Source organism: Trachurus trachurus (assembly GCF_905171665.1).
Source record: "Trachurus trachurus genome assembly, chromosome: 19".
NCBI classification, from domain to species: Eukaryota; Metazoa; Chordata; class Actinopteri; order Carangiformes; family Carangidae; genus Trachurus; species Trachurus trachurus.
The window spans coordinates 17,285,403-17,310,983 of record NC_139913.1 but is presented as its reverse complement, the minus strand read 5'-3'; the positions used below and the strand labels follow the sequence as shown (position 1 = coordinate 17,310,983).

Sequence of the window (25,581 nt, the reverse complement as noted above, 5' to 3'; positions counted from 1 at the left end):
ATCTGGTTGAAAATTGGTGTATGTTACAGCATTGTACATTTTGCAAATTTTTAAACATTTTGTCAACTGGCTAAATTAACCCTGTGTTTACTCATCCAGCTAGGAGCACTTAGGTGGTAAAGGAGTGGAGTTCTAAGAAACATCATCAGAACAATGAACAAAGTACTTTATATGATATGAGAAGAAATCACAATGCCTAGGAAATAACCCTGAATAATCAAATAATAAAAATAAAGATAGCAGAGGGTTTAGTTTTTATTTTTACTGTCTCAGATTATCCTCTTCTTGATCAGATGCATACTGATGTCTAAGGGAGTAAAAGCATCAACCTAAATCTTGTTGGATTAAAGACTCTTTATTTTCCCATTGGGATCATGTAGGAACGATTCAGTGATTAACTACTCTGCGGAGCTAGTTCAGGTAGACAACTCAAACTTCGCAGATCCTAATCAGCTGCCCAGCTGCTGCTGCTCGTTGCTGCTACTCTTGCTGCCCATGAGGTTTCTCAATCCCAGCATCCACCTATGGGCTCTGTTTCTATGATCCCCGGGGGGGTCGGCTATTCCTTTCCCGTAATGTCAGGGGATTAAAACAGTGAGACAGAGCCTGTACAGCTTTTACTGTTGTTATTTTTCTTTTTTGGACTTGGTTGAGATTAAACCTCATCTGTGGTAAACAAGGAAGTTAGGACATGTGATCATTCCTATGATAGGGCACACCTAAACAAATGGCCATGCAGTGAGGTAAAAACAAGAATAACTAGTTTTGGGTTTCTGTTTCCACATTTTTCTTTTCAAGACAGTGTTATCTCACTATGTTTGGTCCCCTCATGTCTTCATAGAACAGGCCGACAAGCAGTTTTCTACAAATACAAAATGCTTTAGCTCAATATGAATATTAGGATGCACAGTCAGCATGTACAATGATATTGTACCAAAGTTAAATAAATTGTTTGATGATGTTGTCAATATCCCACACAAGTACAGCCATTGTGCAAGTTTGACTAAGCCGCAAAATATTGCTCAAAAATGCATGTAATGATGTGTTTGTATAAAGTATCACTATTTACAGAACAATCTCTCTCTCTCTCTAGGAGATAATGATAGAAAGTCATGGATGCCAGCCCAGACAGAGCAAAGATGGATGTCAAGCCGAAGAATAACGAGAGTACTTCAAGCCGTCTCTCTATGATGAGTGACCTCTCCAGAGAGGAGCCTCTATATTTCAGCGAAGACGAAAGGTATGATTGGAATTAATGTCATTATTTTTCCACTGTATCATGCTTAATTAAACCAGGCATGCACACTCTGAGCGCAACACCATCGTTTAATGATCCATTCCAGCATTACAATGGACTATAATATAAAGAAGGGGTTAACAGAAACAGGAAACTGGCAGCATTGATGTGCAGCGCCAACATCCATTCATGAGGAACTGAAGTTGCAATCCTACCCAGAATTAGTGGTGGTGTTCCAAGTGTGTATTCTATCAATATGCAATGGCACCACATAATCTAAAAGAACACATATTCATGTTAGCATAGAAACTTCTTAACCACAACCTACCAACATTGGTTCCAGTGTAATGGGCACAAGCAAAACACCCTGTAACCCTTTATGTTGTCACAGACCTTCAAATCACAAATTAACAAAACAACTCAAAACACAAGATTTGTCTAACAACCTTAAACTTTTAAAAGCAATCTGTTGTGCAAACGGTTCATTTCGGTTATTAATTACTGTACCACACTTAAGTAGCCCAACCCAACTTATTACATATTTCAAAGCACTAATTGTTATATACTAAATTAACTGCAACAGAACAATAATTAATAATTAATATAATAATAATAATTAAAAGTAATTTATCAAGGAGACAAAAACCTGTTACCCTGAACACTTAAAGCAGAAGTAAGCGGAATATTTGTGTTAATATAAGTCTTAAATAGTTATATCTTCCGACGGCAATCACTTACATAGAGTGTGTGGTCCGAAACACGGGTCTGTCAGTCACTCTGCTCTGCTGTAAGCCGAGGAGAAAAGGTCTTGTATACTTCCTTGTATCCTACAAGCTTTATCCAATGAGGAGAGAGAACGGCATGAAGGGCTGTGTGTGCAGCCAAGGGATGCGCGTGAATGTGGAGATGTAGGGACGAGGACCAATAGATCCACGGCGAGGGCGGGGGCTGCTAACTAACAAAGTTAGCCAAAACGACCGGATCACTTACTTCTGCTTTAAAATAAAACCACATTGTAAAGACAGGTGCTTTTTTGTAACTGTATGTTAACATAACTTTCTGTAATTCATAAAATCATTTGATCTTACATACAGCATTGTCACAGCCTTTTACATCAGGACATGCTGTTGTGGTTGTGTTGTGTGCTGTGCCAGATGTGTGTCTGTCCTCTCCCGTGTGCTTGTCTGCAATTAGTGTGTGTGCTCTAAGTTGCAGGACCACATGACTGGGGGCATGTGAGCTGATTGGTTTCCTTTGTTTATAATTTGTACTGTATCTTCCAGAAGATCTCCATGTGCCGAGACAGACATGATGGATGCTTGTGAGTCACTGAAGAGTGATGTGTCAATGGAACTGAGAGTAAACCTTAACTCTGGAGATGAAGAAGCTAGGCAAGTCTCCTCATAACTAATGAGTAACAACAACATTTTTGTTGTAAAGGCATGCATGTATATTGACTGATTACCTTTATGAAACAATATAATTTGATATAATTAAATGTAGTTTGTATTATTTATTTACAGGAATGAAACACAAGTCCCAAGACAGTCCCCTTTTGGCAGGCCCCAGGTATTTTATAGCTGTTCTGTCTTAATAACAGCAGTTTTTATTTGGAAGGAAATTGCTGTCACAATATCTAACATTGATTGTTCACTTACTCAACCATCTTGGTGTACAGGAAGAGTGTGACCTCAAACTCCCACCACTGATTGAGGACTGGACCAAAGAACACGTCAGAGATTGGCTGATGAATACCCTTAGAATACCACAGAAAATTGCACAAAATCTCTATGACCAGGAGTTGTCAGGCGCTTGCTTGGTCTCCTATCAGAAAAATGATTTGTTAGAACTAGGTGTTCCAGGAGCTCCAGCAATACAAATAATGCGACAGGTGGAGAAGTTCAAGAGACCTTTTGGACCACATGTGAGAACACCAAAGAGCCAAGAAATGGAGATTGTGTCTGGAAATATGGATGTATCTATGGAAACTGAAACAGTGTCATCAGACTCAGGAATTCAAAGTCTAAGCTCTGTTCAAATGATAAAGATGGCAACAAAAAGAATAAGGTCGGTAATAGATCAAAAGACAACAAATGACACGCGATTACATACTGGCATTACTGCCGAAACATTTCTACAATTAAAGAGGTCAATATGTCAGTTTCGGCCCTTTGATAAAAGCAACACCAACACTTTCTACATAGAAAATGACAGTCTTCCTCCTGTAGCTGGTCCAAGTAATCTTCTTGACCCTGTGCATGAGTATCAGCTTCTCCCTAGTGCAAATGAAGCCAGTGAAAGAGAGATCCTTTATGAATTCACAAACGAAGTATTCAGTTTTGCTGCAAGTTGCATGAATTCACGAACCAATGGCACAATTCATTTTGGAGTGCAAAACCAGCTAGGACAGGGGCATGGTGAAATAGTTGGACACAATATCATCTCTTTTGAGAACTATAATGAGGTGTTTGAATCATGCCTGAGTGAATACTTTGATGAAAAGCATGTAAATGCCGCTAGAATGTGCATCAGGCCTCCAAATTTTATACAGGTTCAATCCCAAGATGGAACAACTTCAAACAAATGGGTGATTGAGGTTGATGTAGTTCCAACTTATTCTGAGACACAACAGGATATTTTCTATACTCTGTTGAGTATTGCATCAGCAGAAAAGACACAACAATGCAAAACTGAGTGTCTCTTTGTGCGGGATGGCCCAAGATCAATCAACATTTTAGCAGATCCTAATCCACGCAGATATCAAGAGAAGTTGAAAAGTTTGTCTGTGAAAGTCAAGTGTTGGGCGTCAGCACGAAAGGAAGCAGAGGAGAAGGACAACAAACAACCCTCCCAAAGTCATCAGGGCCAAAGGCTGAAACAACTCATAACTCGTGGAAGAGATTCATTTGAGAATTCTTCTCAAGTTATTGTTGTCACACACAAATGTCATTCAAGCCAACTGGAGCACTTGGATTTCCTGAAGGAGATGAAGTTGTTTGCTGTACTTGATTTTGATCCAGAGTCTGATGTGAATGGAGCATGCAACTTTTACAGAAGTGATCGGATAGCCAATCTGCACTACCCACACATGTATACCACTGAGGACAGTGTTACTGCAGTCATTAGAAAACTGAACTTGTTCAAGCAAACAAGTTGGATTTTCTGCAATGGACATGTGAATGAAGAGGATGAGACAGTCAAGCCACTAACACAGAGTGAATGGCTTAAAAAACGCTCTGGTGAGGTTACCAGCATGGTTTCACTACTTTGTAACCCAGAGTTGCTTTCCAAAGACCTGCTTGTGATATTCATTCTCCACTCAGAAGTAAGTGACGTCTCAAGCCCTATCTTGGAGACCTTCTGTGCAATCTATCGCACACTGGAAGGGTTTAACAATATGTTGTGCCTCTGCAAAGACTCCACTGTATTCAGGCACTGGAAGCAGCTAGTTGACTGTCGTTGTAAAGAGGACATCACCAGTAAATGCATCTATGAACTGAGTCTGAATGAAATATCAAGCACCATCAAAAAGCTTAGAGGACCCCAAACACAATCTGCCAGGAGATTCTTGCCATCCACAGGCTCAAGCTCTGTCCTGTTGGCAAAAACAGATGAGGAACTTCTGACTGTTTTGGACATCTTGTGTGAAAATGAATGTCAAAACACAGAAATTGAAACAAATGATTCCTTTAATGAGTTCCAAAGGAAAACAGAGGAAGACTTTTACAGAGGAGGACAAGTTTCCTGGTGGAACTTTTACATTTCTGAGATGAAAGACAATCTTCCATTCATCAAACGAGATAAATTTGATGAGTTATATGACCTGATCACACCTGTGCAAGGCTACCCATCTCCATGTTTTATGATCAATCTTTTCCATCCCCCTGGATGTGGAGGAACAACTCTAGCAATGCATGTTCTCTGGAACTTGAGGCATAAGTTCAGATGTGCTGTTGTTAAAAACAACATGGCCACAAATTATGAAATTGCAGCCCAAGTCATGAAACTGCTTACCTACGGCATACAGGAGCAGTCAGGATATACACCTGTTCTCCTTTTGGTGGACAACAGGGATGATGTAGATGACCTAAAGCAGTGCATCCTAGCCAACGATAGGAAGCTACATAATAGTCTAATGGTAATCATTCTGAATTGTGAGAGAACTCAGTTTCCTCTTCAGAGCTCCAGCAATAGCCGCATTGCAAATGTGTTAATCACCAACAAGTTGTCAGCCAAAGAGCGGAGTTTGTTTTCAGAAAAGTTGCAACAACTCAAGGAAAACCATGAAAAGCCAGAGACTTTCTATGCTTTCATGATCATGACAAATAACTTCAGTGAGGCTTACATCACAAATCTGGTGAGCAACATTGTTAAAGATCTTGACACTACAACCCAACAAGGTAAGCTTTTCTCCTTCCTGGCTTTGCTAAACACCTATGTCAACGGATCATACATGTCACTGTCTTTGTGTGAAGAGTTAGTGGGGATCAGAAATGCTATCTGGAATCAAGAAACACTTGATGAAAAAATGAATCCATATTCCACACTGATGATCTCTTTCACTGTTGAAGAGCATGGCACCTATCAAGCAGTACGGTTCTTGCACCAAATGATTGCTAGAAAGTGTCTTGAATTTCTTACCCAGAAATACAAACTTTCTCTGGCTGAGATAACTACTAACATTTTGCACTGTGACAAACTCTACAAATCATGCATGGGAAAGGATTTCCTGGTCCAAAACATCCAGAGTATGCTCATCACACGTCACCGAAAAGAACAAGGAGATGACAAAGACACTCTGTTTTCTCCACTGATTGAAGAAATGCATGGCGAGGGAGGAGCTAAAAAAATTAAAGAAGTCTTAGAAAGAGCCACAGAGCGGTTTGACAGAAGTGCAACAATCCCACAAGCATTAGCAAGATATTTCTGCTTGAAAGAAAAAGACTTTAAATCTGCTCTCAAGTGGGCTTTGGACGCACAGTGGAAAAATTCGAATTCTTACATTGCAGATACAGTAGGACAAGTTTATAAGAGCCACCTTAAAAAGGAAATTGAAGACTGTAAGGATCTCACCCCTGAAACACTTGCCACTTGCCTGACATTAGGATTCAAGGCTGTAAAAGCTTTCCAGGACTCACAGGATCTAGCCAAGAAAGACGAACAAGTAGATCCATTTGATCTACATACCAAAAGAAAACCAAAATCTTACAACATATCAGGCTATGTTGGAGAGACAGAAGTCATGCTGATCCTTCTTGATGTCATTAAAGACCTTCCTCTTTTTAGTGTCAGTGACAAATATAAAAGAGATCAAATGCTACAGTTTCTTAGAGATCGCCACCCAGTGAGCAGTTTACATGATCACACCAACATAACTACTAACCAGTTTGTGGCTGTCCTGACAGAACATGAGAGATTTCTGATGTCCTTGAAGCCAAGGCTGAAGGAAATATTCTCATTTTTTGAGACCTACTTCCTATACCTAAAGCCTAGGTCAAAGGAAAGGGAAACATCTGATGAACGACACAAATGGAAGGTGTCTGGCTACTTCAAAGAGTATATTCAAATATTCATTCAAACAGAAGAGGAGAAAGCTTCAGAAACAGCCAGCAATCCCAATCTGAGTCTACATCAGACAATAGTGGACCAGAAGTCATATCTTGAAATAAAGGCAGCCGACTCATTTGCTGGACTCCTGCAGTGCTTGACTGACAAAAGTGGAATGGAAATGGAGTATATTGTCAAAAAATGGCAGTTTATATTTGACAACTCACTAAGAAGAAGTGTCACAGATACAGTCAACTTCATTCTGGCAAACATTGTTCTGCACAAAATCAAGCCCTCTTCCACTTTGCTGAAGAAATATGATGTCTTGGTTGAACTTCTAAATGAGGAACTGCAAAAGGAGGGTACTCATTCAAAAGAGACAGAGCTGTATTACCTCTCCATGCTGCTCATGTGGCCTACACAAAACCGAAGGCATGACAACTCAGCAACTTATAAAAATATCAGCCTTTACATCACCTCAGCCAAGAAATCTTTTCATCGACGCTTCTCTCACATGTTTCCAGCCAGAACTGCTATTGCTCATTTCTTCCTTGGGAAATCAAGTGGACTGAAGCGAATAGTTTCCAAAGTGGGGCTTGATAACATTTTGAGCTTTCAGTGTAGCCAAAGTAGTCAACTACGTAAGCTGCACCACCTCTGGCAGAGTGGTGAAGTGTGGGATGAGCCAGAGGTCCAGAGGAAGCTTTTGAGGGTTAGAGGGAAATCAGAAAATGGTGACATTTATGTCAACTATGGTGGAAACCTAAAAATGCAGGTGCGTCCTGTTTACCTTGGTGATATCCGCAGTGGATACAGCCGGGAAGATGTATCCTTCTACCTTGGATTCACTATGGAGGGTCCTGTGGCCTATGACATTCAATATGAAAATGGCCGATGAGAAAATTTGACTGACAGATCAAGTACTAGCAGTACTTGCACCAATGTAAATAAGGGAGAATAGGGTAAGTTGAGCAACCCCTTGTTGCGAGGAAACCATAAGAAAAATTCAGCATGTGACCAAATATTTAGAAGGAAGGCATCATTTCACTCTCAAAAGTGAATTCAGTCAAACATAGTTTCATGAGAGTTGTGTTAACACCAAAAGATATAATTATTAATTTGTTTTTGGTATCTACTGAGCTACAACATGAGATAGTAAACCCTGCATGAAAGTGCACCATTTTAGCTGTGAGGACTAATTAAGTCAATATGGTAGCTCTGGGGTAAGTTGGGCCACTTACCTAACACAGTTGATGAGTGTATTTTGTCTGTATGTCCTAATTATGAAACCATGATTGTGGATGTTTCTGATTACAGTAAGTACGTTCCTGACAGGTAAAGCTGTTTATGGTAAGCCAAGCTTTACTTTCAAAGAGAAAGATGAGGGATTCTTCCCAAGATGCAACAGAATCGCAAAACTCCCCAAAGCTCGCTGAGTTGGTGGCTCAGCAGCAGGTCTCAGCAGTTTGTATTCACCTGCAACCTGGATAAGTAAAGGGCGAGATAGAGATGAATGGAAGGGAAGGGGGTTGGGTTCAACTTACCCCGCTCCTATGCTCAACTTAAGTTGTGCCACAAGACCACTTTTTTTTTTGTAAATGCTATATTATCAACACAGCTATGTTTACACTCATATTTTTGTTTGTTTGTACAGATGTTACTGGTTCAAATTTGCGGGGTTTGTCCTGCACTGCAGGATCGCGTGATCGCGTGACTTTTCACCACAACTGTTTTCCTCTAGGTGGCAGCACCGTACTAAATACTGCTCAGACGTTTTGGGGACAATGCTGACAGCCTGATAGCCGCGATTAGGAGTGGCGCTGTTCATGATACAGAATACAAGAGGATGAAAGGAGAACTAGCTGCAGACAGTAAATAATATAGTAGCCTAGTTTTTCAATGACAAAATGTAACGACGGCAGCTACAGTAGACTATAGCCCACGTCTCACTCTCTTTTTTCGGTCATCTGTCTCGTCATCTCCAAAATGTGTTTTTAAAATGAGCCAACTACAGTACTGTGCAGTAGTGCCGCAGATTTCTCACTCCGCACCTTGTTTGAGAGTGCAGCTGGATGATTTCTTGTGAATGAACGGGTCTGTGTCACTTTGGGGCTGGGCGATAAAACATAGGATAAATAACTTTCCCTCGATAGAAGACGCGGCCGATACAAAGTGACACCGTCAGCCATGCAGCCGGCCTGGACTTTTTATTTTTAATTATGAAGGATCATCTGCGCAAGGCAAAGATGATAGCATCAACAAAACACGGCGTAACACACGCGGCTGTATGGGACAGGCTTTTATTTAATTCAGAACAAACCGCTTAGCAAAAATGGAAAATATAGTCTATAATAATTAATTGATCTGTTGTTTGGCCACTGTTTGAAAATAACCCGAATTATGAGCAAATAATCTGATCCAGAACAGCAGTCATAATCAGACTTCTTCTAAATAAACCTAAACATTAAATAACTGGGTCAGGTCGGACCATGGGGTTATTTTTTCTCTTCTTCTTCACAGGAGAAAAAAGATTTAGGCAACACATTCTTCCAGCTGGCTGTTTTTCTTCCAGTTACAGAAAGTAGTCTTTCTTTCTTTCTTTCTTTCTGTGCAAAGTACCACATTAACATCTCTATTCATATAACGCCCATCGAAACAGCTGATTTACATGTCGGCCGTTAAGGCAAGGCAAGGCAAGGCAATTTTATTTGTATAGCCCGTTTTTACAAACAGTTTGTCTCAAAGGGCTTTACATGGCATCGTAGCAACATCCTCTGTCCTTAGACCCTCACATCGACTGAGGAAAAACTCCATGGAAACCCTTTTAACAGGGAAAAACAGGAGAAACCTCAGGGTGAGCAACAGAGGAGGGATCCCTCACCCAGGACGGACAGACGTGCAATAGATGTTGTTACAGACAAGAAAACAGTTTACAGTTTGTCACAGAATGTGCGGAATATGGAAATGTTAACACATGGCGATTGGCCATTCACGCGGCTTTGTTCTTGGTTTCGGCCAATCAGCTTATAAGCACATGGCTAATTATCAGCTTTCAACCAATCGCACTGTTTTAATGTGTGTGTGTGAAAGTTATTTTCTTTAGTTCATTTTCGTTTCTTTTGGATTTTTTTTACAACAATGTATCAATATAATATTGTTTTCGTTTCATTTCGTTATAAAAATCAATCCCTTTTCTTTGAAACAATGAGATTGAGCAGCTAAAACTCAATAAACTCAACCATTATTTATTTATTTAGAAGAAGTCTGATTATGACTGCTGTTCTGGATCAGATTATTTGCTCATAATTCGGGTTATTTTCAAACAGTGGCCAAACAACAGATCAATTAATTATTATAGACTATATTTTCCATTTTTGCTAAGCGGTTTGTTCTGAATTAAATAAAAGCCTGTCCCATACAGCCGCGTGTGTTACGCCGTGTTTTGTTGATGCTATCATCTTTGCCTTGCGCAGATGATCCTTCATAATTAAAAATAAAAAGTCCAGGCCGGCTGCATGGCTGACGGTGTCACTTTGTATCGGCCGCGTCTTCTATCGAGGGAAAGTTATTTATCCTATGTTTTATCGCCCAGCCCCAAAGTGACACAGACCCGTTCATTCACAAGAAATCATCCAGCTGCACTCTCAAACAAGGTGCGGAGTGAGAAATCTGCGGCACTACTGCACAGTACTGTAGTTGGCTCATTTTAAAAACACATTTTGGAGATGACGAGACAGATGACCGAAAAAAGAGAGTGAGACGTGGGCTATAGTCTACTGTAGCTGCCGTCGTTACATTTTGTCATTGAAAAACTAGGCTACTATATTATTTACTGTCTGCAGCTAGTTCTCCTTTCATCCTCTTGTATTCTGTATCATGAACAGCGCCACTCCTAATCGCGGCGATATGTGATACATAATCATCAAGTCATAAAGCAAGACAGGCTTTATCATATTACAATAGTTTCTGTGATTTAGGCAGTGTATACAGTAGTTAGTTCTAGTTTAATAGCCTAGAGTTTAAGCTGTGGATTACTGCACAGATCACTGAGTCATCCGCCTGTCGTCCTCCGTTCTCACAGATGCCACCTGGCGGTTGTTTTGGCACATTGAGGCTTTTCATTAAAACCTCTTGTCTCGCCAAAGAAAAAAAATGCATGAGTCTTGTGCCGTCTCGCGTGGACCACGCGTGAAGTCCGCAAATTTGAACCAGTAACATCTGTAGGGATGCACAATATCCTGAAATGTATATTAGTTAGTAACAAAACTATAATTGTCTTGATTTAGTGATCCTGAATGTGAGAAGTGGCTCCTCTTACCCCCTATAGGGGACGGTCACAGTAAAAAAAAAAAAAAAAAAAAAACAGGAAATTGTGAAAGCCGTTTCAGAAATTAATTTTACAATGCCATAAATATATGGACAGGATCACAAAGGCCTAGTCCCCACAAATGCAGGTACTTTTGCAAACAGAGTTTTTTCTCCCTAGTTTCCAAAAAAAAAATCACATCCACTCCAGCACGTCAAAAATAAATCTCTGATATGTAAACGCAATTAAAAAAAACCTGTGTATTGCATGCCATACCAGCAGGCAGGGATATAATTTTAACTTTTGAAAATGCATTAACCAATCATAGCAATGTATAGAAGTACGAAAGCGTACTTCCCGTCTGATCTTTTTCTACTTCATCCATGACTGTCGTCATACTATATATTGTAAGTTTCTGTAGTATCTTTTGTGCACAAATCCATCACTTTAGGTGTGTGTCAAGTTCGCTCAAAACCCAGGGAGGGACACTGTTGCGGCACGTTTTCGGAACGACATGCATAAAGCAAGCGCACAGCATGTCATGTAATAAGAATTAAAAATAGTATTGTCTGTCTTGTGTGATATTGGCATAATCCATAGCTATACACCTGGCCAGTGCCTAAGAGGCTAAAAGGAACATTCAACTTTGTGGGTGGTAAACTGTGGATTACTCTTTTTTTTATTCATTCATTCATTCATTCATTTAAACTGTTGTTTTGTTTTTGGTATTTTATTACTTTTAGTATTCAAACTTTGAAGCACATGCTGGCCGCATAAGAGAAACATGAGTGATTTTTTTTTCTCTTTACTGTTGGATGAATATGCTCTTGAGAGTATACATTTGAGAGTTTGTAAACATTTTGAATCTGTATGTAATGTTTTCTCAGAGACCTTAATCATTGTTTTATAGTTGTCTTTTATTAAAACTGATGCTAAGGTCTCTTAGTATTATGTGATATCTCAGCTCAGTTTCACAATTTGATTATTGTGTTTGACAATTTTCAAAGATTTGGGGAGTGTTGATTTCTATAGAGCTGCTTAGAGCTTTGTTTAGTGTCATGGTGTACATGTAGTATACAATTGATGTCATTATTATTTTTTTTATTGTCTATTTGTCAAATTAAAATCCTGATGAAAAAAACAAATGGGTTTGCCAACATGAGAAGGTAATTTTCTGTAGTAGCATATTACCAGCAGCATCTTAAAAGCATAGAGCTCTGGTAGCTGGCGTGGCTCATCAAATCAATGCCAAGGCATTGCAGTTATGATTTGTCAAACCAAGAAGCACAAGTGTGGTGTGTGTATGGGGGGGGGGGGGCACTGCCTGTACTGCATTAAAAAAATTTTTTACAGTATGCAACCATGTGGCCTGATGGACAAGGCATCTGATTTTGGATCAGGAGAGTGAGGATTGGAGTCCTTTCATGTTTGGATATCATGTCTCTTCTATCTATCTGGTTCAGTCATGGTTTTACATTTTGTGCAACACCACTGTCTATACAGTATTGATCTGGTCCATACGTGAGTGCACATCAATGCATTTTCAAAAACGTAATTTCACCCAGCTGTAGGCATCGAAGACAAGTCCCAAGCATTGAAATGAGGCTAAGGTATTAACTTGAGTTTAGATCATAGTATTTTTTTAATCCATTCATAATATTCATAATCCATTTTTGATATTTTCCATCCAAACTTGCACTATGGGTTGCCATGTGCTACTGGTGTTTTTTTTAAGTTGTGAACCACTGGTTGGACTGGTTGGAAAGTGACTGCACCTGTGATACTACAGTAAGTCCTGCAGAGGGCAGTCATTTCCTGTTTTGTCTGAGGCAGCCTGTTGTACAGTATTTCAGGTGAAACATCATGTTATGAAGCGTCACTTTTAATCAGCAAATACAACTCAGGAAGCCTGTTAACGTGATTTCTTCATTAAGCAGGTCAACTATGGCTATATCCTCGGTAAGAATGGCAGCCTGATGGCCAAATTGATGCAAATGTATGCATGTATTTAAAAAGGTCACCATGCATGTGAAGAAAATAATGTTTAGGTAAAAAAAAAAAAAAAACATCAGAAAAAACAGGAGAAGATTGTATGACCATAACATCATAATTCACAGTAAAATAGCTGGTAAAGTTGTGAAATCCTTTGAAATGATAAAACAACTGAACCTCTGTCAAAATGAAAGAAAGAGGACAGTGTGGAGAAAAGGGGAACAGCTCATGACCCAAAGTCACCACCTCATCTGTCAAACTTGGTGGCCCTGTTGTGGCTTGGACATACATGGCTGCATTTTGAATGCGGAGCACTGGCATTTATTGATGATTTCAACTGCTGATGAAAGCAACAGGTTGAATGCAGAAGTCGACAGGAGCAGTCTGTGTGGTCACCTTCAGCCAAATGTGTCAAAACAAATCAGACCACATTTCTTCAATGAGCAGAGAAACCACCCTAAACACATGGTCAAAGCAACCACAGAGCATTTCAAGGCATGAAGAGGTTAAATATCCTCGACTGGCTGAATCAGTCATCTGAAGGCAGAGACCCCAGAAAAAGCAAGAGCTGGAGGAGGCTGCAGTGAACACCTGGGGGAGAATCGCCACAGAAGATACATACATAGAGCCTGCCAATGTCTGTGGGTCACAGACTGCACAGCAACGACTGTAAAGGGCCTCCCAGAAAATATTGCATCTTGTTTGACTGCATGTTTATATGTCCAACTACTCAAGAACATGTAGCCTAGCTGAGATTCAGCACTTTAATACACTATGGCATGGATTACATGCTAGTCCAATCAGTGTCACGTCACTGAGGGTGTGTGCTCTTGTTGCTTGCAGCTCATTGGTTTTGACAATGCACTACTTACACAGCATGGCTGTTTTTAATAGCCTCCTCATCAAACGTATCTGCATCCTGTTTGCTGTGTTCGCCGCTAATACATTTCCTGGCAGAATTACTCTTGCAGCCTTTCTTGCAATTTTATGTGACTTTGATTGTTAACTTACAGATTGCACGATGGATCACACGGCCATTTATTTTGTGCCTTGATTGTGTAACAGACAGCAGGGACATTTGTCTGTCTCATCTCCACAGCTCAGTTTGGCTCATGGCATTTTCCCAGTTTTTTTTTCTATGATATAATATTAAAGTGGGGGCGGCAGAGATGCTCAAAGGCTGGTTATGACCAAAAGGGGTGTGGGTTGTTGGTACGATTCACTGCTGGGAAAGTCTGGACAGAAAGAGTGAGTGAATCACATCATAGATGCATCAATGGAAAGTTGTCTGTAAGTAGAGATGTCTGTCGCCTACTGGTTGCACTGGGCGCCTCTCAGCTGTGAAAGTTTAAAACAGATTGTAAAACAGATTGTAGATTAAAGTGGATGGAAAAAGATGCTTAGCAAGTGTTCCCTAGTGGAGACAAGCTACAATCAAACATACATCCCAGGAAATGAGTCACCAGCGCAGTGGACAGATCATCCTTTTTTTCCCATGGTTACGTCAAACGCTTTAGAGTATGTATCACCACAATGGACGTAGGAAAATGACAGCAAAAATAGTATTTCTATTAAAGACAAGGAGTGAGTCATGGTGCTTTCACATAACCTGGGAGTTATTGTATTGTGTGACTTTTGGCATAACTTTGGCAAACGCTTGCAGTAAACAGAAGAACTGTATTACATTGATGCTTTTTCGCTTGTGGCCTTTATCAGTTACAGTATTGTCCTCAGCTCACACCTCAAGTTTATGGAGCATCACAAATGGATCAAATCTCATTGAGCAGACAGAAAGATGCAGGTAATGCATGTATGCTTGTAAAAAAAAAAGGCAAACAATTAAACTTAAGCTTACTTACTTAAATAGCACCTTTAATAGAAAAAAAGTGCTTCACAGGTTAAAAGTTGAAAATTTCAATCCGTGACCAATATGGAATTTTGATGGCACAACAACTGTAAACATTATAGGCCTAAAACCTACATTGAATCAAGTTGCTTTCTATCCAACCTTTTATTCTGCTGCACCTTTAAAAGGAAAAAAAATACACCCTAAAACAGAATTCCAATACCTGGTCTACTGATGGGGGGGAAAAATGCACTAGTTAAAATAAAATGAGCCCACTGGTTCTGGAAGATGAACAAATTATCAAGCTGATCTACAGATAGTTCATCATAAAACACATTGAAAATGTACAGCTGTTATGCTCAGAGGTGCTGATTCTACCCTGGAAGAATTCAAATAGATATAAGTTGGATAGACTATTCAAAATAAATTAACCCATAGTATATAATTTCCCTGATTTTTACAGATTTGAAAGGCTATTGATATCAGTAATAGTCCACTCCTATGGGAAATGTATGTCAATTATGTTTTGGGGTGGATTTTCCACAGACGCGCACCGTAACAGCCATGCCTTCATGCGCTCCCAGCACCACAACACGAGAGAGGGAGGAGAGAGGGAGCTGTTTACATTGTGAAGCTGACTTCAGATTCATCGCCTTCCAGCTGCACCAGCCGGACAACAGCTGTCTCGCCTCATAGTCAGTATTTTGTTGGCGAAACCGGTATCAGTCGAGGCTTTACGCACAGTCATGATTTTGACGCACAGGTGAACTTCTTTCGCCTTATCGCGCCTCGAACCCAACTCCACGAGGAAAGTACAGAAGACTGAAAGAAAGCCACCTCGTCCTCCTCTCCTCCTCGCTCTTTTGTCTTATTTAATTCGGAGCTGAACAAGTGACCAAAGCCATGTCCAGGAAGAAGGCAGTGAAAGGCAAAGGGAGCTCCAAGAGCCCCAAGGCGTCGCCGAGCAGCGGCAGAGACAGCGGGAGGACAGGGAAAGGTCTGGCCGTCGCTGCCGCTCCGTCCTCCGGACTGGTTTATCCCAGTAGACCCTCCATCAGCAACAGTGGAGAGTTTTATGACATCGCCTTCAAGGTGAGTGGAGCTCAGGTTTAGAAAGGGACTCAATTAAGCATTCAGTCAGTTACCACAGGTGTCCACTTTTGCAGGCACAATTACGGTACATTAGAAACAGGTGTGTATGTGTGTCGAAATCTTTTTTTTTTTTTGTGTGTGTATACCTTACTGCCTTACTGTATTGGAACTCTGTACTGTTATAGTATCTGATAACAGCAGCTGGTAAGTTAAAGTTTGACTTATTTGTTGACAATTTTGACTATTTCAGTTAAAGTTTGACGTATAGCCATGAGTTTGACCTATTTAAAAACACAACAGGAAAAAAAGTCAAATTTGTGGCTTTTTGGTGGTTGTTTTAATTACGGATCTTGGCTTACAACTGCCTGATTTAGACTTTTTTTTAAATCAAAAGACTGAAATTAGAATGGTATCTCATACTTTTGATGCAGTAGTAGCTATAGATACCCACACTTTAAATAATGTATTTTGTTCAAAAATTGTGGTATATAACTGTTCCATGTTAAAAAATGTCAAGATTTCTAAAACATAGAGAAAAATGTGGTTTTAATCATGTTTCATTTTGTCACCTATCATATCCCCTATGCACATGTGTTGGTGTTGTGGTTGACCTTTATTCAGTTTTCTGACCAGTTTTCTGACGCTGTCTTTTTACAACTACGTATTTTGACCAGATGTAGGCTTTTAGATGTCTGAATCCTTAATTATCAATGGTCTAATATCCAGTCACACTGATACACCTTGTGTCCTTCAAAGTCACTCATTCTAAAGTTAAACTGGGTTGCTACACTGCCTTAATGCCCTGCTCGGTTTGTTACGGTGAGGAGGAACACTCTGCATGTAATTTGGCTGCTGGCAAAAACCATCTGAACATCTGGTTGCATAAGTTATTAGAGAAATATTTGAGATCAAGGTTTGCAGCAGTCTCAACCTCCACCAGCCCCCAGCCCCCACCCCCCACCCACGGACTCATGTCCACTGATAAAACTAAACAGTTAAAATCACAGGTTTGGTTTGATTTCCTGAATCACTGACACTGAGGAATCTCAACATGGAGCAGCTTAACTCTTTCGCGACCATTGACGAGTTAACTTGTCACAGCCTGCCGAACGTTCACGACCATTGACGAGCAAACTCGTCAAAACCGTTTTTTTACAGATTACGATAATAGACACTCTGAGGTACCCTGTGTGTGAATATGGTAGTCCTCTGATATGTAAAACTGTTTTAAACTAAAATCAAAACATAATATTTTTTATAAACTGTGTGATCTTGGTTTTGTTTGAGTAATCGTTCTCCTTGAATGCTGCTCTGGGGACAGCGTGCAGCGCTGTGCGGCTGTCGGCTACAGTGTTGCGACTTTCTCGCTGAATCTGGCGACTTTCCAAACCCTCTTTTGACAAAAGCGACCGACGGGCGCTCTGCAGCGGGGGCTGTGACCGGCCGCCCCCGCCACAGAGCACTCATCGCCGGCCAGTCACACAGCAGTGTCCCGGAGCTGCTGCGCTGCAGCCAGAGACCCACACCGCTGCACCGCTGCTCTCCAGGCTGCCACACCCCCCAGATATGCCTACAAATATATTTATTTAGCCGTAGAAATGATTTGGGAGACATGCCACACTGCAGAGTAGCGGTAAAATGAGCAGATTGCCACTTGACACAAAAGTGCGTTTTTCTCTGAAACTAGAGCGGGAGCTCCGTTTTTGGAGAAACCCAGCTCTCTTCTCCTCCTTCGTCCTCACGAACGAAACAGCGGAAAAACTTGCCGTTTTTTCGTGGAGCACGTTGTAAAGTCACTCTTCAATCACGTGAAGACCGTTTGTTTCTAGGTGACGTACAGAGTTCGGTTCGACGTGAGATAAAAGGTAAACAAATAGCCAAAAACATGTGGTCCTGAGCGGATGTGCTGAGGAATTAGTGTGGTCGCGAAAGAGTTAAGGCCATGGCGGTGAAAACAACAACTCCCATGATCCCATGCTTCATGATGTCACCCAATACTGTCTTTGTTTTGATTGAGACCCCTGGCAGCAAAAGAGTACATGCTGTGCATTTAATATAAAGTAAGTTTTTCATATACTACCTCATACTTTAGCTCACCATGAGCTGTTTAAAATCTCATCTGGCTTAGCCTCTTAGAAATTAATGTTTTGGCAGAAACTGGCCCTGTGAGCCTTATATGAAGTACTGTGTGTATAAGTATTCTGCTCTTTGGAGCAGGCTTGCTGGAAAATGTTAATTTCATCATAATTTTCATCCAAATTTCCCTCATGGGGCATTGTTAATAAAAAATCACAGGACTGTTGTTTTGTCCATATAGGTCAGTTTGTCCCATGTGTTTGTATTGCACAATTTCTAACTCCCAACTCCTTCCATATGTATGAAACACTATCGAGTTCTCAGTGTGTCTCCACTCTGGTGTTCTCAAATGCAGAAGTTTAGGAAGCACAACACAGATCTAGTTCAAACATAGTGCAATAGCATGAAATGGATGATGAGAAGGTGTTTCTATTATTTATGAGATCAATTGACAGCAGTACATTAGAAAGCTTTTTATTTAGCACTGGACAAAACATCTGGCAGCTGCTGCGCATCCCACAATATGCAAGTCATTCTCTGTTTTTCTAGTTTTGAGAACTTCAAAATTCAAGTAGAAATACATCAAATTTGATACATTAGTTCACATCAGGACACACATTGGATGGAGTCACATTTTCAGCTTTTTCCACTTTTCTTACACAACATTTTGACTAGATTATGCAGCTGATAGATGACTCAATAATTATCTGCATCCTCAGTGGTGATACAGCATTGACACACGAATAATAATTTTAAAATACAATGAATTGGAGATGATAAAGAATATGATAATCTGCATTTAGCACATGCAAATTCTCATCATGTGGGTGGCAGCTGGTATTAATTTTGCACCTTGACAGCCCCAAAATCACCGCTCAACTCTGACTCCATAGAACATACACAGTTTGTAACATTTCAGTGTCTCAAATCTCACCTCTAATCACAGCAAATCCAACACAGTCAGCTTTCATATTAGAATGCATTGCTGACAATAGAATCTATAAATAACAAATTAGCAAAGCTTTCATACGTAGATACAGTGCATGGGTTTTTGTTGTCTAATGGGAAGGAAACAAACAAGCTCCGAGTCCCACCTCTCCCTTCACTCCATCCCAGCGGTCTGTTCAATCTGTTCCCTCCCACTGGACTGACTAGAAATACAATGTTTTTACCCCTGTATACACGAGTGTCGATGTCTCTAAGTAGCTAAACTCCTGTGTTTTTGTAGGTACATTTTCACTCGAGCCCTTTCCCACCTCCTCTACCTCCCAACATCCTCCCATGCACACACACTTGACTTTCATCAGCCGACAACTTCCTCCGTCTGTCTGTGTCTCAGGTGATGCTGGTGGGGGATTCAGGTGTTGGGAAGACTTGTCTGCTGGTTCGCTTCAAAGACGGAGCCTTTCTAGCCGGGAGCTTCATCTCCACCGTGGGTATCGACTTCAGGGTAAGTGCAAACACATAACACATTCAGATCAAGGGTGGACCTCGGAAGTAAGTGTGTCTCTAGCAGAGCAGCATACCAGGAAAAGCAGTGTGAACTTCCTGAAGCTCCAGATGAACATTATCTAAATCATTTTGAATGCTAAATACGGAATCCGACACAATGTAAACACAGACAGTAAGGCTAACTTGCAAACTAAACGATCTAGCTGTCAACAATCAACCTATCTATTGCGATAGAAGCAAATATCTATAGAGTGTAATTCAGTTTCAACAGGGATGTTGCAAAAATGTCCTGAAAGCACATGCATGGTGGATGCAAAGTTAGTTGGTCCAAGGTCAGAATTGACACAGTGAGGTTGGAAATACCAGAGTTTCCTTCCTTGCTGCTACAGGATCCTAGTTTTTCTCGTTACTTGAACACATCTTTCATTAAACCCTTACTTCCTCCCTCTTTCAAGTTCTTGTTGGCCTGATGAGACTTTTGAAGCTCCCTCCGGAGCCACAAAACACTTAATACATTTGTTTCCACACAGGCTTGACGAATACTTTCTATGACAAATAATTTCAGTTTGAACATTGCCTGCTCTGCTGAGAACTGAAAAACCATCGGAGCGAACGTGACTCGTCAGAATTGAATTCTTTGAGAGTGTCATTTTTCTGGTTCGGTTCCATCGTCTGTTTCCAGTATGAGCAAGTGTTTAAACCCTGCCAGTCCCCACGGGATACAACACATTTAAGATAAATTAAATAGGTAATTTAAAGTGTGATTATTTATTGACGGGCTAATCCTTTCTTTACCGCTAATGGCTAATCCATTTTCCACCCATCGTGACCCCAGGGGAAATAGCGGAGGAGAGTTACAGTGCCAGTAAAGAACAGCTACACTTTAAGTGTCCCAGCCGCAGACTAGAAGCAGTGACCCGTTACAGTCTTTTACTATCTTGATGCTCTCCCAGGCAAGATCCCTATAACTGCAGAATCTGACACAGCTGTTTGGAAAAACCTCCCCCAAGGAGATATTCTTGGCTCTGATGCTGTCAACCACAGTGACTTACAGGAGAGCTGGTGTAACAGCAGAGAGGTTAAATTCCACTTTATTAAAGCCAATAGCAAGAAAGAGTGTCGAGCGGAAAACGCAGCGCCGATGCATCCCAGCAGGACGTCTCAGGATGTGTGTTTACAGTGCCAGCACAAGTACGAGGCACCACCGTGCGCAGAGTTAATGGGACGGCAGGCCTATAAAGCACGCAACATAATTTGGTGTTTTATTGTGGAAGCATTGGACTTTTGTTTCACACTTTATTCCTCACCTGGGTAGCCGGTCTCTTAGGCGCCATACCAGCCAACAGAAGAAGGAAAGTACAATCAGCTGAATGTGGTATGTGAGGAAGCAGCTTTGAAACAAACACTGCTTTCCTCAGGCGGTAACACTGGAAAATAGGACAGTGGTGTTGGATGCTGCATTACACAACACAGCTGTGTTTTTGGATGAAAGAAAACAGAGCAGTCTTTTATAGACAATGTAGGTAAAAAAAAGATTATCGTCTTTTATCCGCATTCGTGGAAGAAAGTATTCACAACGAGAAAATATGGCCGTTGTCAATTTTCAAAACAACAATACACCAAAAGTGTACACTCAGCTCCTGGATCGTAAAACTTCATTTTTGCCCGGAAAAGACGACTCAAAGTCTCTGTGACACTGGAATTTTGCTTCCAACAAATCCACTGGATGCTGTTAGAGCAGTGTGGGGACGCTTTGTCTGTGTCTGCCCTCGTTATCACTTCTATACCATAGAACGGCTCGGCCCCTGTGCTGAAGGGGTGACAGTCTGAGCAGATTATGATGAATGATTTATTGGCTATACTAAAGCAACACCATTCAATTTATAGAGATGCAATCACTCCATTTGTTTTCTTTTTCTGATGTACTCTCACACACACAGATTTGTATTTTTTTGCACTGTCAGTACACACACCCATAATCTTCCGCTGGCTTTTGATGTGCTCACTCTCTCCCTGTTTTGTGCATATTTTTGATGTCGGGAGCGCTTTGTACCATATTTGTTGATTTTATTATTAGCAATGTGACTAGAGACTGAAGGAAATGCTCAGTATTTTGAAATAACCACTTTTTAAGATACTTGTTAAAACTATTAACTCATTGAGTGCCGCGCTCCTTTCCAAAGTTTTAGTCAAGTGTACCGGCAATTTAGACCATTTTTGACTTTTTATGTAGAGCCACAGTGTATTCTATATTATTGCCACCAACACATACTGTGGCTCAATTGAAAGGTTTACCTTAATGCTTCAAGTGGCCACAAACCGTTTGTTTCTACGTGCCTCTGTTCCTGAGAAAAGTCAAGCTAAACATGGCTGGGTTTCACCAAAATCCCTCCTTTTTTTCTAGAAAAGGAGATAGAGCGTCTTTTATGAAAGGTGCTCTGTTTGTGTCTGTCGCTCTTCTGACACTCGCATTTCTGGATCAAAGGGCTCGTATAAGATAAATATATACAACAGTTGTTGTTCTATTCACAAAACCACCATCGGGGGCGGGGGGGGCGCCACTAAACAACAATAACACAGACGCACCGTGCCGTGTCACAGCTTCTCCCCGCGGAGCGTGAGGGTCTGTCGGCCACCGCGGCTCGGGAAGACCGGTCTCGCCGGTGGTCGCGGTCCTTCTGTGGTTCGGGTCGGTGATGCCGGTCTGCTTTGGTCCAGAGACCATCAGATTTTACCGCGGGAGGACTTTGGGGAGGACACGGTGTTGCTCCAGATGAAGACCGGGCGGACTGTCGGCTGAGAGCTTCCTGGTTCAGCTCCGAGCAGCTGGAGCAGCAGCGCGGGTGAGAGCAGAGCAGCTGCGCTGCATCTGCATGCAGAACTCGTTTGCAGAAGCCGAGTTATGATAAAAACTTCCAGATCATGAGCTGTCATGTGACTTTGATCGTCATCTATTTCAGTTCTCCTCGTCGTAGAGTCCCCAAATTTACATATAATGTGTATTAAAGTGTCTATTTTCATAATTTAAAAAAAAAGCAAAAAACGTAAAATTACGTTTTCGGCACTCAACGCATGGGAACGAAAAACGAGAAATTACGTGGTTGGCACTCAATGAGTTAAGAGCATTGTGAACAAAGACATGGGAACTGATCCAGGTTTGTCTGGTGCACTAATAATCATTTTGGAGAATAGTGTTAATCGAAGAAACTGGGGCCATCACTCCGCTGCTAATGCCCATGTAGTGGCTGTGACACACTACTATTTTTAAATAGCAGAAGCCACTTATCTATGTTTTACCCTCGTGCTATGGTTAATGCTATCAGTCCAAGTTAAAATGTCAGCACTGAGCACCAGAGCTTGCTATCTACAAGGACACGCAGATGAGCCGTGTTCTCATAACTTGACGGGTATATAACCAGAGGGCAAACGCCCAAAAAGCTCAGGAAGTTTCTTTAATTGACACTGTTCACTGATGTTTGATGTAATTAATTTTCAGCAGCTTGCAGCTGACACAGTGCAGTAGAGGTCACCCTGTCTTTCACTCTGTGCTTAATTGAAATGGGTAAAAATAAAAGATTTCTTTACTTGGGAGTTAAATTGTTCATTGAGGTGATTTTATGGCAAATTTGTTGCTTAAAGGGACATTGTGTAAGTTCTCCTTTTATCTATTCACGAAAATCAATTATTTCGTTAAAAAGTATGTTTTTCATTAATCAGTAATAACCCCCATCAACAAACTGAAGTGTACCGGTAAGCTCTGAATTTGCCGTTCATTTCATTCACATATACATCAAGCGGGTAAGCTCGGTGGTGGCGGCCATGTCGTGTCGCCATGTTTTTACGTTCAGTGGCAGCTGACGGTAGGAAACCACGGAAACTCACCGGGACACCGGAGCTGTCGGCTCAGGTCGAGGTGGCGTCTGTGAAAAGTCACCGCAGTAACGCAGTGAGGAAGAATGGAGAATTACACTGATGCTGCATTCACCTGCAGTCGGGCAGACAGCCGTCGGTAACAAACCAGATGTCATTTTAGTCACAGAAGTCGAGAGAAAGCCAGTAAAACCAAAACATGGGTCAGGTAAACAGTACAACATCGCCATGACAACATATTGTCACGTGTATTGTTTTGCCTCGTGCTGATGGATCACTTGTTTACATAGAGGCTTGTTTATGCCGTTACGTGCAGCGGCTGTCGTCCGTCTGCCCAATTTCACGTGAATGCAGCATGAAAAATATGATTGAGTTGCTTGCGATATACAACCACAACGCTAGATGGGAGTAATTCCTACACAATGGCCCTCATTTATCAAACTTGCGCAGGATCTGGTGTAGATTCTGGTGTAAATGTCATATCGCCAAGTGTCACGTGTGATTTACTAAAAGTGTGTACGCTGCTGATTTCGGCGTAGAACCGGCGTGGTGTTGATAAATCCGGCGGCTGAAAACGAGCGTAATTTAAATGTCACGCCCTGATATATTCCTGCTTTAGAGGCGTCGCCCTGCCCCTTTTACGACATGGAGACACGGAAGACGGCCAAGAAGAGGGACTTTACTGACATTACCGCGTTGAACAGGGAGAGGGCGGCAACATTCAGATTGATCATTCAGATTGATCACGCTCAGATTGATAAATGCCGATCCTTGCGGTGAATTTGGTGTACACCCATTTTTTTGGTGTACGCAAGTTTGATAAATGAGGGCCAATGTACCTTTTAAAGCCATTGGGTAGACTTGCATAGAACAGTTATTAGTATGTTTGTATAACTTTTGTTTAAAAACCTTTGGATGGGCTGTCCAGTTGGTTCTTTCTTATGCTCTTCCTTTACTTGGTTGATTTCTTATTTGCTGTTTTCTCACTGCTTGTGGACAGTGTGAGACGGTTGAGTCCTAACGACATGTGATCATATCAGCAGGAAAATAAAACCAACTTGTTCTGTTCACACGTCGACCAAATTACCCTGTTGTTCAGCGCTGCTGGAAATAATCACATCTCTGTGCTTCTTTGCTGTTTCTCCTGGTGTGAAGATGAAGCTGTGCTGCTGCCTGCGTATCCAGCAGGCAGCCCTTAAAAAATGAACAGCAGCACTGGGAGCGCTGTGAATAAGTTGCGCCGTAAACGGCTGCTCTCTGGCTAAAAGTTGATACATTGTAGCTGTGAGTGCAGCACTGAGTGTTTAACCCACAGTTTTCAGCACTGTCAGGAATGTGCAGAAATGTGACCTTTTTAGATTCAAGATAATGAGGAGTAGGAGTCAGTACCCCATTTAAAAAAAAAAAGTTTTTGCAAGAGGGCACAACCTTGCTTCTTCCTGCTGTTTTCTATCTACTTATATTTCTCTTGACAGAATGAGATGGTGAGTCAGAAATCAAACTTCAAACACTGCTCTTGTCTCCTCGTCTTTCCCTGGGAGAATTGTTAAATTTGTTGATGAGATTCATCTGTTTTTGTGGTGGAGGACCGACGGGGTGTATTTCTCCCTACTGTCCATGATGTGCATGATTTGTCTGCACATTTAATTATGTGTGCTACCTCTCATTTCCATACGTTGGCCTTTCTCTGCCTTCCACCACCTATTTGCTCTGCTTGAAATGATGCAGCACAGCACTGGAGCGGTTAATCATTAAACTAACTGCTGCACTGCATGCATTAAAGCAGATTAATGCAAGTGTGTGTGTGCACCCTGGAAGGCGCAACAGCCTGCCAGAGCATGCAGGAGGATAATGGTCGCTACCTGCAATGCCGTTTAGAGCTAATTGCCATGTGACATGGTTTGCGTTTGTGTGTATAATACGACCACTAGCACCCAACTCTCTGAGGAGGAACAGCTGTAAGAAACAGCTGGCATGAGCCACATGGAGCAACATCTTAAAGTTCCCTCTCCACACGTTTTTAAGCTATTTAACAATACTGATTGATATTTGTTTTAGTTCCCCTGGACAAATCTGGATTAGGTCTTGCACCAACATCATTGCTTGTGCTAGATTAACAGCAGTGTGTATGGAGATGGTTAGCCTTAGAGGAAACTTGAGAAA

At 41.3% G+C, this 25,581-nt stretch overlaps 2 protein-coding genes across 2 annotated transcripts in view; both read left to right on the top strand.

The window, feature by feature from the left end:
- Positions 1-1,139: 1,139 nt before the first annotated feature.
- LOC311003206 (sterile alpha motif domain-containing protein 9-like) lies at positions 1,140-7,682 on the top strand (the record flags this gene model as incomplete). Its single annotated transcript, XM_083994891.1, has 2 exons — positions 1,140-1,240; positions 3,419-7,682. 2 exons carry the CDS (start codon positions 1,140-1,142, stop codon positions 7,680-7,682), a joined length of 4,365 nt encoding a protein of 1,454 aa, XP_083851017.1.
- Positions 7,683-15,831: 8,149 nt separating this feature from the next.
- Positions 15,832-25,581, top strand: part of rab26 (RAB26, member RAS oncogene family) — a gene marked incomplete at both ends in the record, with an annotated part of 111,038 nt that continues 101,288 nt past the window's right edge. The window contains 2 exons of the mRNA XM_083994037.1: positions 15,832-16,020; positions 19,436-19,546. Of these exons, the coding sequence (XP_083850163.1) occupies positions 15,832-16,020; positions 19,436-19,546 (300 nt within the window). The remainder of the gene's footprint in view (positions 16,021-19,435; positions 19,547-25,581) is intronic.